We start from the raw sequence: 15,441 nt of genomic DNA, 5'->3' as shown, positions 1-15,441 counted from the left end.
TAGAGAATCAAAGAACAATTAAAGGACAAGCCCAGGGTACAGTAAGGAAAGGCAATTAAAGAAACCAATATGAGCAAATGCAGACTCCTAGGAGAGGGAAAACACACACAGGAAGGAAAGTAAGAGACTGTGCATACAATGTTCTGTACACATGACAGGCAATGGGGCAACTTTAATCAATGTACCTATTAACTTCAAAAAGGAAAGGGACAAATGTAACCAACAGTAGCACCAATTCCACCCAATGCCAACATAGTTGAGGTCGTTAAAGAACATTTAGTTCTTTGTTTTTTAATCAGAACATCATGTGTGAAGTCAATGGCAGGACAAGGGTTCATTGGAACCCCCAGCTAAAGAAATTCAGGTTGGTACACCTATGGAGTGCAGCCCCTCAAAGTTCAATGTGCAGAGAGACCCCTGGGGGTTGTGAAAATGCAGATTCTGGTATGGTAGGTGTGGGGTGGGGCCCAAGATTCTGCATTTTGTACAAGTTCCAAGGAGATGACTCTGATATGCTAGTCTGCAGACCACACTTTGGGTAGCAAAGATGTTAAGTATCTTCTGAGTAAGAAAAAATAAAAAAAAAAATTCAGTAATACTGCAGCTTTCAATAACAAGAAAAATGACCATTTATTCAAGTCACACTGTGTGCCACTTTGTAAACTGTATCTAATTTAATTCTCCTAACACCTAACAGAGTTTTATGAAGTCTACCTAATGATTATGGAAGTTGATATGCAGGGAATTTAAGTTATGGAAGCTGATATTCAGGAAATTTCAGTTATTTCCCTACCTTCAAACAGCTAATAACAATACTTTAAATCCAATTTTGTCAAACTTCATTTGTCAATAAGCTACAGCAATGAGAGTAACAGAATTATTAGTTTTGTGATCTTGGAAAGCACCCCAACTTTCTCTAAGCATGATCTTTTTCATCTCTAACATGAAGATAATGACAGAGCTGTGGTTTGGACCAAACCAGGTAGTAGATTAAAAAGTATCAATATTTTGAAATCAATAAAGGACCTTACCTAAATAAAGATAAAATTGTTGTAAATAGCTGATTCTTTTTAAATGTCTTAATTTCCTTTCCCTCTTTCCCTAGTTCTTAAAATAGTACTGAATGCACATCTTTCCTTAAAGTAAATATTCTCAAAACTTTTGATCACAGGATCACTTTATATTCTTACAAATTACTGAGGACCCTAAGACGCTTCTCAGATAATTATGCACATCCTTTAAAACGACACCAAAATTTTATGGGCTATGATTTCTCTTTTTTGAATATATTTGTTTTTATTAGGGGATAATTGCTTTACAATATTGTGTTTGTTTCTGCCACAGATCAACATGAATCAGCCATAGGCATACATACGTCCCCTCCCTCCTGAATCCCTTTCCTATCTAGGCTGTCACAGAGCACTGAGTTGAGCTCCCTGTGTCACATAAAAAATCTCCCCCGCCATCTATTTCACATATGGTAATGTATATTTCCATGCTATTCTCTCAATTCGTCTCACCCCCTCCTTCCCCCACTGTGTCCACAAGTCTATTCTTCATGTTTGCATCTCCACTACTGCCCTATAAACAGGTTCATCAGTACCATCTTTCTAGATTCTAGATTCCATATGCATTCCATATGCATGCATTCCATTTGTCTTTCTCTTTCTGACTTACTACACTCTGTATAATAGGCTCTAGGTTCATCTACCTGATTAGGACTGACTTAAATGTGTTCCTTTTTACAGCTGAGTAATATTCCATTTTACATATGTACCACAATTTCTGTATCTGTTCATCTATTGATGGGCTGTAATTTCTTAAAGGAAAAATGCAAATCAAACTTGAAACAATATTAATTAACTGTTACGTTAAAACCCATTATTCTATCTTGTACTTTGATTAGAACTTATACCCATACATATTTTTGTAAATCATCCATTAGTCCTTTGGAAAATATTGGTCCACTGAGCTATGTATTCTTCCAAACATTGACACATACCATTATACCCTATGAAAAAAATCATATCCCTTACTATCTCCATCGATTTCATCAGAAAAGTCTTTAAGGATTGGGATGCTGTCAAACTTACAGTGGCAGAATCAAATTCTCCAAAATTTCAATTTTTACCTAAAAGGTTGGATCTTATTACAAGTAGCAGGTACCTTACTTTGTTTCCCTGGAAGTGACAAGCTGACACTATTCGTTTTTGAGAAAATGTGGGCCAAATACCCAAGTCTGAATAACCAGTTTGTCAGTTGCTCTTTCAAATAAAAATGGTATTTCCCTCCCGCCAAAAAAAGGCAGCTGGTTCAGCTCACAAATCAAATAACGACACGACTGCTTTTCCTGCAGAAACAACAATACTTCAGTCTTCAGCAGACGTGCTAATGGCAGACTTCCAATTGTGTCACACAGAATACTAACAAGGCAGGTAATTTAGGTTGATATAGTGAAATCTGCTTTATCGAGGACATTTTTACTGGTTCATTACCTGAAACTGGCTATTCTGGTTTTAATTGCAAATGCAGGAGGACATGTACAATTGGTGCCACTGCCCCCATACCCACTGAGGTGCAAGCAGTTTTTGTGCGGTGTAAACGGCAGCACAGTGTGAAGGGCAAATAATGTCTGTGCTCAGTCACTCCCAGTCGTGTCCGACTCTTCACAACCCCATGGTCTGTAGCCTGCCAGGCTCCTCTGTCCATGGGAATTCTCCAGGCAACAGTACTGTAATGGGTTGCCAGGCCCTCCTCCAGAGGATCTTCCCGACCCGGGGATCAAACCCAGGTCTCCCACATCGCAGGCAGTTTCTTTACCGTTTGAGCCACCAGGGAAGCCCAAATAATGTCTATCATTTTTCAAATGGTTTAGACACACAGTCCCTCAGAAAGGCTCTCAGGGACCCCTCAGAGATCTACAGACCACACTTTAAGAACTGCTGCTTGAAATATTTGGCTGAAACTGTTCTACCTGTGCTGCCTTTTGCCTCAAAATAAATTTATCCAAAATCACTTACAAGTAATCTGGAGTAACATGAAATTATTTGGGGAAAAAAAAAAGTCTCATAATGACAGTTAATTTTATTGTATCACAGCATCATTTAAAAAACTGTTGAGTTTTTCAGTTCTCCCTCTCTCTTCATGAGAGACAAAGGCTCCAGATACTTGTTAATGCCAAAAAGTGTATCAAAGGAAGATACCACCTCTGAGAACAAGCTACTTTCTCAGGACTACTTCCTGCAAACCAAGACAGAATGATCTTTAAACGACTCAAACCACAGCGGTAGGATACTTGCGCCTAAATCTGTGTCAAGTCCTAAGAAATGGTGAGAAAATGATTGACCCACAAATGAGATGTGCTAGAGGAAATTCACTCACTCCAAAATGACTACCATGACTCTATTACCCTGTTCTAGCACATCTAAAGATGTATTAAGAAGGAAATTCAAATTAAGAAGAGGAAAGTCACTTTCCCCAAAATTGGTTTACATTGGAAGCTCACAATAACATGATTATTGACTTCCCACTGATAAAAGGAAAATGAATGGGGGAGAGGGGGTGTATCATTAGTCCAGAATAAAAACCTGTAGTTAAACGTCCTTTCAGTTATCATAGTCCTCTACTTAGAAATGATGTGACTTGTGCCTAGAAATTTAACCCACTGTTTCCATAAGTGGAGTAAATGAACCAACTACATCTGAATAACTTGAGGTACTTGTCTAAAAAGATTTCTTGGGTCCCTTCCTATCTTAATCTGCTCAAATTGCTAAAACAAAGTGCCATAGACTGGGTGCCTTAAGTAACAGAAATGTACTTCTCACAGATCTAGAGTTTCAGAAGTCCAAGATTAAGGAACTGACAGATTTGTTTCCTGGTGGGGCTATTTTCCTGGCTTGCAGATGGCTGCCTTCTCACTGTGTCTTCACACGGTCTTCCCTCTATGGATGGGCATGTTTGCTCAGCTCTCCTCTCTCTTTTTCCCTTTTAACAAGGCCACTAATCTCATCATCAGAGTTTCATCCTCACGACCTCATGTAAATCTAATTCCCTCTGAAAGGCCCCACTTCCATAAACACACGTGGCTGGGTTGGCACTTCAATATATGAATTTGGATGAGACAAAAGCCTTCACCCCACAACAATTTCATATCTTCTAAATCACAATGTCTGGGATTGGAGCCCAGGAGTCTATGGTCCTAACACCTCCTGGCTGGAACCTATGCACCCTAATGAAGAACTCACTCACTCCTGCAAGCCTCAGTTTCCTTATCTGTAACCATACTTTCCTATTTCAGAGTGGCTGATATGACAAGGGTCAATTAAAAAGAAATGAGAAAATGCTTCTAAAAGTACAAGGTGCTATGTGAACATAATCATCTGAACTTTTACCACCTACTATTCCACCAAACATTATTCCCAAAGCGGGAGGATAAAATGAAAAGTACTATTGATGCTATCTTAATTCTTGTCATCGAATCTGAAATAACTAAAATACCCAGGAAAAAGAATGTTCTAGTTAAAATTTATCAGAACATTCTGGTCATTCTTTTGAAAAGCTCTTTTAAATATATTACTATAAAAGATGGAGAAGTTCTATACAGTCATCAAAAACAAGACCGGGAGTTGACTGTGGCTCAGATCATGAACTCCTTAATGCCAAATTCAGACTTAAATTGAAGAAACTAGGGAAAACCATTAGACCATTCAGGGATGAACTAAATCAAATTCCTTACGATTATACAGAGGAAGTGACAAATAGATTCAAGGGATTAGACTGGATAGACAGAGTGCCTGAAGAACTATGGATGGAGGTTTGTGACATTGTACAGGAGGCAAGGATCAAGACCATCCCCAAGAAAAAGAAAGGCAAAAAAGAAAAATGGCTGTCTGAGGAGGCTTTACAAATAGCTGTGAGAAGAAGAGAAGCAAAAGGCAAAGGAGAAAAGGAAAGATATATCCATTTGAATGCAGAGTTCCAAAGAATAGCAAGGAGAGATAAGAAAGCCTTCCACAGTGATCAGTGCAAAGAAATAGAGGAAAACAACAGAATGGGAAAGACTAGAGATCTCTTTAAGAAAATTAGAGGTACTAAGGGAACATTTCATGTAAAGATAGGCACAATAAAGGACAGAAATGGTATGGACCTAACAGAAGCAGAAGATATTAAGAAGAGGTGGCAAGAATACACAGAAGGACTATATAAAAAAGATCTTCACAACCCAGATAATCACAATGGTATGATCACTCACCTAAAGCCAGACACCTGGAATGCAAAGTCAAGTGGGCCTTAGGAAGCATCACTAGGAACAAAGCTAGTGGAGATGATGGAATTCCAATTGAGCTATTTCAAATCCTAAAACATGATGCTATGAAAGTGCTGCACTCAACATGCTAGCAAATTGGAAAACTCAGCAGTGGCCACAGAACTGGAAAAGGTCAGTTTTCATTCCAGTCCCAAAGAAAGGCAATGTCAAAGAATGCTCACCATGCACACAATTGCACTCATCTCACACACTAGTCAAGTAATGCTCAAAATTCTCCAAGCCAGGCTTCAACAGTACATGAACCGTGAATGTCCTGATGTTCAAGCTGGATTTAGAAAAGGCAGAGGAACCAGAGATCAAATTGCCAACATCTGCTGGATCATCGAAAAAGCAAGAGAGTTCCAGAAAAACATCTGTTTCTGCTTTATTGACTATACCAAAGCCTTTGGCTATGGGGATCACAATAAAGTGTGGAAAATTCTGCAAGAGATGGGAATACCAGACCACCTGAGCTGCCTCTTGAGAAATCTGGATGCAGGTCAGGAAGCAAGTTGTAAGTGGACATGGAACAACAGACTGGTTCCAAATAGGAAAAGGAGTCCGTCAAGGCTGTATATTGTCACCCTGCTTATTTAACTTATATGCAGAGTACATCAGAAAGGCAACGGCAATCCACTCCAGTATTCTTGCCTGGGAAACCTCATGGACGGAGGAGCTTGGTAGGCTGCAGCCCATGGGGTCGGGAAGAGTCGGACACGACTGAGCGACTTCACTTTCACTTTTCACTTTCATGCACTGGAGGAGGAAATGGAGTACAGAGTATATTGGATCCACTCCAGTATTCTTGCCTGGAGAATCCCAGGGACGGAGGAGCCTGGTGGGCTGCCATCTATGGGGTTGCACGGAGTCGGACACGACTGACGCGACTTAGCAGCAGCAGCAGCAGAGTACATCATAAGAAACATTGGGCTGGATGAAGCACAAGCTGGAATTAAGATTGCCAGGACAAATATCAATAACCTCAGATATGCAGATGACACCACCCTTATGGTAGAAAGGGAAGAACTAAATAGCTTCTTGATGAAAGTGAAAGAGGAGAGTGAAAAAGTTGGCCTAAAACTCAACATTCAGAAAACTAAGATCATGGTATCTGGTCCCATCACTTCATGGCAAATAGATGGAGAAACAGTGGAAACAGTGGCTGACTTTCTTTTTTGGACTCCAAAATCATTGCAGATGGTGACTGCAGCTATGAAATTAAAAGATGCTTACTCCTTGGAAGAAAAGTTATAACCAACCTAGACAGCATATTAAAAAGCATAAATGTTACTTTGCCAACAAAGATCCATCTAGTCAAAGCTATGGTTTTTCCATAGTCATATATGGATGTGAAAGTTGGACTATAAAGAAAGCTGAGCACCAAAGAATGGATGCTTTTGAACTGCAGTATTGGAGAAGTCTCTTGAGAGTCCCTTGGACTGCAAGAAGATCCAACCAGTCCATCCTAAAGGAAATTAGTCCTGAATATTCATTGGAAGGACTGATGTTGAAGCTGAAACTCCAATACTTTGGCCACCTGATGCGAAGAATTGACTCATCTGAAAAGACCCTGATGCTGGGAAAGATTGAAGGAGGGAGGAAAAGGGGACGACAGAGGATGAGATGGTTAGATGGCATCACCGACTCAATGAAAGTGAGTTTGAGTAAATCTCGGGAGTTGATGATAGACAGGGACGCCTGGGGTACTGCAGTCCATCGGGTTGTAAAGAGTCAGACCCGACTAAGCAATTGAACTGAACTGATACTTTCTTTCCTCGGTATATACATAACTTATCTCTTGTTTGATGTCAAAGGGTTTTCATATTGGGTCAGCCTTCTGAATATCAGTTCTTGTTGCACAGAGCTTAGACTAACAAGGGTAATCTATGTCCTGCCTTGGTCTCATTTGCTAAAAGGTTTCTTGTTTATTTTTTGTTGTTTGGGGTATATTTCATGGTTGATGGAGGCATGTTTACCTTAACCACAGGCAGATCTCTAATTACAAGTTATATTTCAAAAGGTTTTTGTTCCTAAGTTGTTTGAAAGTTGAAGTGGCTTTCCCCCGTCCCTCCACTCCAAAAAGCCATGAATCATGATTAAGTTCTTTGGCTTCTCTAAAATGTCCATTATATAGATGAAATACATTTTCTGTGTCTTAACAGTGACACAGATAGTTGGCAATGAAATTTATCAGACTCAAATACAAAACTGAATTTAAAAATACTTTAATTTGCCTTCAATACTTAAATCTGAGGGGAAAAAAAAAGAATTACCTGGAGGAAGATAAGAAGCTGATAAAAAAAAAATCTATAAATATTCTAAAAAGGGTATTAGTCTCCAGTTCTTTATTACAGAAAATGCATGAGGTCTCTCAATATAGTTCCAGAGATTCTCTTCAGAGTCATGATTAGGATGTGATGTGGCAGGAGATGGCAAAACTGAGAGCCTAGAGGTAATGAAAAGTGGAGGGAATAGACTGGAAAAACACAAAAGGGTTGAAAGGGTACCTGTGTATTCCTAAGAGGCCACATGAAGTAGAAATAGCTGAAATGTAAATGGTGTGAGAGAGTAAGACTAGAATCTGACTCAAAGCAGAAGGAAAGGAAGTCATAGAAAGCAATGCTGAAGATAACAGATCCCTAAAAGAACCACACAATAATGGAATTTGGGATGTGACAGCAAAGTCACAGAAGAGGCCTTGGCATAAGCAAAGGAGATTCATTTGTACCTCAAGGATGACCTTACTTGTGCCCGCGGGAGCACCATACCTGGGCTGTTTCTTTCTAAGGGCATGGCCAGTGGCTAGATCTTGATTCTGAATCCAAGTTATCACGAAGGCCCTCTGGCCTCTTAGGTATGCTGACCTTAGCTGGGAACTTTTGTTTGTCATTCATTCACTGCCTCTTCCATCTCGCTATGCGCTAAATAAATGACATTCCCATTTTGATCCTATCTCTGAATTGATACAAATGTCATCTCTATTGTGTGCTTATTGCGTGCTTAGTCACTCAGTCTGGAGAAGGCAATGGCAACCCACTCCAGTACTCTTGCCTGGAAAATCCCATGGACCGAGGAGCCTGGTAGGCTTCAGTCCCTAGGGTCGCAAAGAGTCGGACATGAATGAGCGACTTCACTTTCACTTTTCACTTTCATGCATTGGAGAAGGAAATGGCAACTCACCCCAGTGTTCTCGCCTGGAGAATCCCAGGGACGGGGGAGCCTGGTGGGCTGTCATCTGTGGGGTCGCACAGAGTTGGACACGACTGAAGTGACCCAGCAGCAGCAGCAGCAGCAGTCACTCAGTTGTGTCCGACTCTTTGTAACGCCATAGACCGCAGCCCGCTACGCTCCTCTGTCCATGAGATTCTCTAGGCAAGAATACTGGAGTGGGTAGTTATTTCCTTCTCCAGGGGATGTTTCCAACCCAGAGATCAAACCCAGGTCTCCTGTATTGCAGGCAGACTGTTTACCATCTGAGCCACCAGGGGAGCCCAATTAGTGCATTTATATTTGGATTCCTGACTTTCAATTGACTATATGAGTACATAGTTGTGTATTCAGACTTCCTAGCTTACCCTCTTCCAAGTCCAAGTGTTACTCAGTCTAAGTAAAAACGTACTGCATTCATTCAACCAAAAGCTGACACTGACAGTGAGGTATCGTAGGCCCAGCAGTAAACACAACAGTCTTGCTGAGTTCCTAGAAACCTTGAGTACATTTTATTAGAACATGTGAAACAAAACACCATAAAGGAAAACAGGAGACATTTCTAGACCCTAAGATGTGCTGGTCATTTTTGAAATAAAATGCTCAACTATGGCTGGACAGAAATAAAATTTTACAAACCAAAAAGCAATGTCAATTTCAAGTTGGATTAACAGCAGAGCTCTATCTTGAGTATTCTCCAGGTGGTAGTCTGGAAATTAGATGATGTGTTACAAGAAGGGAGAGAAAAGCTAACAGAATTAATAATTTTCACACTCAAATTTCTGATAAACAAGGGCAACTTCTGCCACTTACAAAGAACTCTTTCATCAAAAGGTGAAAGTTGTCTTCACTCACCACCACCCACACACAAGGCCACCTACGAACACACACAGGTATATGTATTCATAAGGACAGCAAAAGGTCACAAACAAAATGATGCTGTGGAAGAGCTAACTGAAGAATAGAGAAGTGTATTGCAATGTGGTTGAAAACCCTGCAAGGGAACAGGAAAGCTATTTCAAATTAATGTCCAGGAACAACCTTAGTGGAAGCGGACATTTCAGTTCAGAACTTAATGTGGAACCTGGAAAAGCATTCAGATCTAACATATCTACTGAAGCATATATTTGTTTGACCTCCTGGAGTTTCCCACAGCCTGGCTCAGTGCCTAGGCATGAGTACATCCACAGACCAGGGCCAACATCCCCAGAGCAGAGCCTGTGGTCTGCCTAGGGATCATATGGGGAGAAGCCAAGGCAGGGCAGGACTGTGCTTTCTGCATCCACTTCCACTTCCCTCCAGCATTTAAGTGTATCTGAAGCACTTTCAGAAAAAATGCGACAGTTCTATGGCCCCTGCTTATCTGTCCGGAAGGTAACTCTTTTGTTAATCCTGCTAGATAAAAAACCAAAGGCCCCTTCAGTGGTTGGGCTCTCGTAATCCCAACCTCAGATGCAATTAGTCAACCCATTTCTTCAGCTTTATGAAAAGTGTGCAGATGTTCCACTTGATATAATTGCAGCTTCTCTCTAGAAGACATGCCCCAGAGGTCTCTGGTGACAACTGCAAAGCTCCTTTTGGAGACTTTCCCCTTTATAAGTGCATCATTTGGGAAAGTCTAGAGGAAGAAGGATACTGAAGGGAAGGGAAAGAATGGATGCGTGCATGCGTGTGTGCCAAATCACTTCAGTCGTGTCTGACTCTTTGCAACCCTCCAGGCTCTTCTGTCTGGGGGATTTCCCAGGCAAGAATACTGGAGTGGGTTGCCATATGCCCTCCTCCAGAGGATCTTCCCCACCCAGGAATCAAACACCCATCTCCGGCAGTGGCAGGTGGATTCTTTACCACTGAGCCACCGGGGTTTCATTTGTCACCTGAAACCACTAATTAAGAGTTTCAAAAACACAGCAGTGAGTTTGGGTATGTATTAATAGCCCATTGTATTTCATCAAAAGACATGAAGTAAGAATTCTTTTCAATTCAACATGTGTTAAAATAAAAGACCCCACCTAATGGTGTTAAAAAGTCTCATGATTGTCCTACTTGTAGCAATATTAAAGAAGTTGCCATGTCAAAGCCCAAAGTTGTATCAACAGAGTAAAATGAAATGCTGTTTGACCAGCTGATTGCAGGGGTCAAAGACTGAAATACATGTTCCAAAGGTACTCTGCTGATACCTACTGTGGATTTATAGGTAAATGAATAGGAAAGATTTTAAAACTGAATTTAGCAACTGGCAAATTTAGCAAACTTTTAAGACTGCAGATAGGCATGTAGAAGTGATTTCTCATGGGAGTTATATACAGATTCAATGTACAATTATTGAATGCCTGAGCCAAAGGGAAAAATATTAAGTAACAGTGTTGCAAAAGCTAAGGTTTCTCTCTGACAAAAACAAAAATGGTGACTCAAAAGACTAAGGTCTCCTAAGTATCAGGTGTTCTTAAACACTGAGATATGATGCAAAATATATCTTGAGATACAAACATTATGTGGTTTGGGACACTTACTCTTTAAATCTTAGGCTTATTTTTAAGTACTAATTATATGACACCATCCCTTTAGGAAAGTTAGTTCCTCAAAGCACTGTATCATCTCCATGACACCCAAAACACAATGAAAAAGGAAAGTTTATGAAAGGAAAGATTTCAAATATCAGAAAAGATGTCCTCCACACTGCATTGTCCAATCATAAAACGTTAAGTGACAATATAGTTTAAGGTACACTCTACATGAAATGTCACTTCCACACAATATAATAAAATGATTACATCTCCTTGTGGTTTTCAAATTTACTTCCCCACATACATTGTTCCACCTGACCCTCACAATAACCCTATGTGATGCACATGGAGATGATGTTCTCATTTTAACATTGAAGAAACTAAGGTTTGGGGAAAGTTATAGGAGGCCCCAGCAATTAATAAAGGCCATGAAAGCAAGAACCCAGGATTCTGGGTCTAGTACTTCCTGCCATAGATGTAGAAGGGAAAACCACCCTCACATTTCCTGAAATTGATTGTGCATCCCGCAACTGTACCAACGAAATGGCAGAGGACGAGTGGGTACTTTTGCTAACAACAAAAAAAGTGGTTGGAAGAATGGACGACGAATCATAAACACTTCTTCACATTCCAGTAACAAGAATATTGATGGAGTTTCTGAACAGCTGCAAGTAAATTCCTAAGCAGAGCCAAGAGAAAAAGTACTTTCTAAAGTTCCTGATACAACTTAAAGAGCTGTTACACCTTTCAAGTGGAATCGGTTAATGCAAGGAAAGGATATCCCCAAACAGGTAAAAAAATTAGATTAAAATTTTAAATTAAAAAAAAAACAACACATCTTGTCGATCATCCTAAAACCAACAACTTTCAGGCTGGTCATTTTTCCCCACGAACGACCTTGTACTCTCTGGGGGAAAGCGGTGGGATTTCTAAAGATCACGATTTTTAACAGCCTGGTTTCATAAACAGGTTCCTTCCGAGCATCAGTAATACCAGCGAGAGTGAGCTATTTCCCCGAGAGGAAGAGAAGGCTCGGTGGTGATACGCACGGATAAAAACCCGCAGGAGAGCCAGAAGGCGACCAGGAGCGGCACACAGCTGTCTCTCTCCGGCCCCCAGGTGCTGACCGCACGCTCGCAGGGCAGGAGCGGGCGCCGCCCTCCCCGCCCTCCTCGCCCTCCTCGCCCTCCCGCGCGCTGAGCCAGCGGGGACCTACCAGCGAGAGCACTTTATAGGTGTTGGGGTCCTTGGCCGGGCGGGCGCGCACTGCCTTCTCCAGCGGCTCCTCCCCCAGGTCCATGGGGGCCAGCAGCGACGCGGCCGCCTGTGGCTCCCCGGACGCTTCGGCGGCGCGGCCCGGGCCCGGGTCGCGGCCGTTCCCAGCCAGGCTCTCCCGGGGGCCGCGCCCGCCCTCGCCGCCGCGGCTCCCGCCCCCCTCGCAACCTTCCCGCTCCATCGTGGCTCCGAGCACTCGGGCCCCGCCGCCCCGCTGCGCCTTTAATAGGCTCCGCGCCGGCCCCGCCCCATCCCGCCCGCCGCCGCCGCGCCCGCCCCTCGCCGCCAGACCCTTGGCTGGGCGCCCGCCGCCCAGCGCTGGGAGTGAGGGGAAAGCAACTCAACGCCCCGGATTATTTGGCTTCCTGTCTGATTTCGGGCACTCAGCGTGTCGGTTATTTTGGGTCCTTTACGTGGGCGTGTCTTTAACCTCCCCCTCCAAGCCTTGCCTACCTCGCGCCTCAGGCACCGTCCGAACACTTGCAGGAATCGCCCTGCGTGGCCTCGCGGCGCGGGCTGGTCTGGAATTGCAGCGTGTGGTCTGCAGTGGGCATGAGATCATGGGGCCCCAAAATAGAGCGGGTGGACAGGGAGGATGCGGCCCGCCTGTGCGGCTTCTCAAAGGCGGGAGAGTGGAGTTGGGACGGACCTCTGTGTTTCTGGATGGACAGCAGGGAGGCTCTAGGGTACCGCGCGGGGTGGGAAGCGACCCTCCTTTTTCTCCTACGTAGAAGCAGACAAGAATTCCCTGAATACTTACGCTGCTCAGGAGTACCCAACCTTAAAACACCTGATTTTACAAATGCAACAACATATAAGAAGTTTAATTTTCTGTGGTTTTCGGTGTTGGGGGTTGGGCTGCTGCTCTCGTGAAATATTAGTGACTTTCTACATTGAAAGCTTCAAAGTGTCGGCGCTGCGCTATCCTGAGGTTGCTGCTGCTACCAAAAAATTTAACATCTGAAATACTTTGATTCAAACTAGGACACGAGCAGTAGACTATAATTCTTGGTGGGTTTTTATTCACCTTTGATTCTACAGCTTTTACACTTCCTTGCTCATCAGTTAGGAAAACCACAAGTGTGCAGTCACGTGAGTTTTGCTTGTCAAGTGGAGAACAGTGACTTTCAATACCGGAACTGACGTTAGTGAACAAGAAAAGTTATACAATCAAATATCAATTAATTTTTCAATTCATTTTGATTTCAGGAATATATGCGAATATATTTTTTAATAAGAATGGATGCCTACAATATAAAGTGTTTGTTGTCCCCCTTAAAATAATTATCTTGGGACGCTTTCCATTTAGGTCCTTTGATTCATTCATTCATTCAATAATGAATCCTTCAGTTCAGTCTCTTGGCTTTCAACAGTGCCGATGGCCTCCAACAAGATCAAAGATGAACAAAAGTGTATCTTTTCCAAGTGGCTCCCAGTCTGATCAAAGAGGAGAGGCAAGTTAACAAAAAACTAAAACCCGAATCATAGATGCATAATAGAAACACACATAGGATATTATGACAGCTCAGTGGAAAGGGTATTGGACATCTGGAAGAAGTAAAGGCCTCAAAGCATGATTGAGCTCTTTTTTTCCCTTAATTACCTTTGAGTCAGCTTACAAACCAAACCACCCAAGAGAAACAGGTTTCACTATTACATGGTCACACATATTTTTCACCCCAAACTTGGCTCTAAATTTTCCTTTTACTGTTCCCAAAAGTCAGATTCAAGGACAAAGATTTGCTCCATGGAGACTGGTCAAACGAGTGCCAGATCTTCCAAAAGCACCACAACAGAAACATTCTCAATGGCTTTGAACTTGGGAAAACAAATGAAGTAGGTGTATTGTCTGCATCCCAAGTCAACAAATCATTTTAAAAACTTGGCCCATTGGTGGAGGGGACTGCATGGTCATGGACTCAAACATCCAGGACCAGCAGGAACATAAAAGAGTGAGGCCGGCCCCTGAAGGTGAGTTTGTGCCCTGTCAAAGGTGGTGGCATTTACTCAGCAGGCTAGTGTGCCCATTGTGGCCAGATAGTCAGATTTTTCAGGAGAAACAGGAAATTTAGATGTTTGTGTGAATTCTCCAGATTGCAAAATTTTGTCTATGAAATTCAGAAAAACAATTTCTTTAAACCACTTTCAAGGCCAAACAAAATGTACCACATCTGCAGGGTAGGCCTGGCACACAGGCCACCAGGATGTGGCCTTTGCCTTATGCTCAGGCTCGCCTAATGCCAACTGGGACTTTTATGGGTAACTATAAAAAAATCCAATTGAAACTCTAAAATCAGAATAAAACTGGATTGAGCAGCCCACTCATGTTGTTTAGCCACAAACTGAGCTATAGACAAGTCTTGCCTCCATCTTGTTTATATTCAACATGACCTGAGGGATAGCCTCACACACCAAAGTGCAATAAGGTCAAGAGACATAAAACTGCAACAAAACGTCTCCAGTTGGTGTAAAAGTGAACAAGCAATATGTCATCCTTAGTCCTAAACTATTCTGCCTTGAACGACTGAGGATTCTAGTGTAGGATGGCAGTAAAGATGAAAGGGTAAGATTTGATGATTCCTTAGGTTGTATTGTACAAAAATATGTGAACACTCCCCTGGGTCCCTGGAACTCTGGGATGTGAGTAAGACCAGAACACCAAGCGCAACCAACTTGTTATCTGTGTTTGGAACTAAGGCTTCTTGAAATTGAGAAACAACTTTTCTCAGTTTGTAAAAAATGAAATATACGATAGAGTAATTATTTTAGCAGCTGCTCCAAAGCTTCTCCAGCTGAAATCCCTCCAGTTCTCCAGTGAAACACGGAAGACATCTAGGCCAGTCGAAATTGAAAAAAAACCACAAGTCTCTTTCATCCTTATGAGATGTAGAAAAAATTTTTTTCCATGACATTAATTCATTTTTAAAGCTTTGTATGGCATCCTGGTTTCTCTTCCTTTTTTGTAAACATGAAAATATTCCCCGTGGAGGAAGCTTGGATAACACCATGACCTTGTACAGAGTACAAGAACTCTCTGTGCCTTGGTTTCCTCATTTATAAACTGGAGTTACAGATAATACATAAAATTACACTATCTCTAAATGTCAATAAAATTTTTTACATTTCTCTAACTAGATAAAAATTTAAATG

At 42.0% G+C, this 15,441-nt stretch overlaps 1 protein-coding gene across 3 annotated transcripts in view; it reads right to left on the bottom strand.

Moving 5' to 3' along the window:
• The window catches only part of ENPP1 (ectonucleotide pyrophosphatase/phosphodiesterase 1), a 72,651-nt gene extending 60,162 nt beyond the window's left edge, over window positions 1-12,489 (bottom strand). For all 3 annotated transcript variants that reach the window (XR_014065648.1, XM_081530635.1, XM_081530634.1), the window contains exon 1: window positions 12,233-12,489. Coding sequence is in view for 2 of the 3 variants with exons in the window: in XM_081530635.1 (XP_081386761.1) it covers window positions 12,233-12,472 (240 nt within the window). In the remaining variant the exon portion in view is untranslated. The remainder of the gene's footprint in view (window positions 1-12,232) is intronic.
• Window positions 12,490-15,441: the final 2,952 nt, after the last annotated feature.

The sequence above is a fragment of the Giraffa tippelskirchi genome, chromosome 9 (genome assembly GCF_054371585.1).
Source record: "Giraffa tippelskirchi isolate mGirTip1 chromosome 9, T2T-mGirTip1v1.2.pri, whole genome shotgun sequence".
Lineage (NCBI taxonomy): Eukaryota > Metazoa > Chordata > Mammalia > Artiodactyla > Giraffidae > Giraffa > Giraffa tippelskirchi.
The sequence above is the reverse complement of the archived record's forward strand: the minus strand, read 5'-3'. Positions and strand labels throughout refer to the sequence as shown.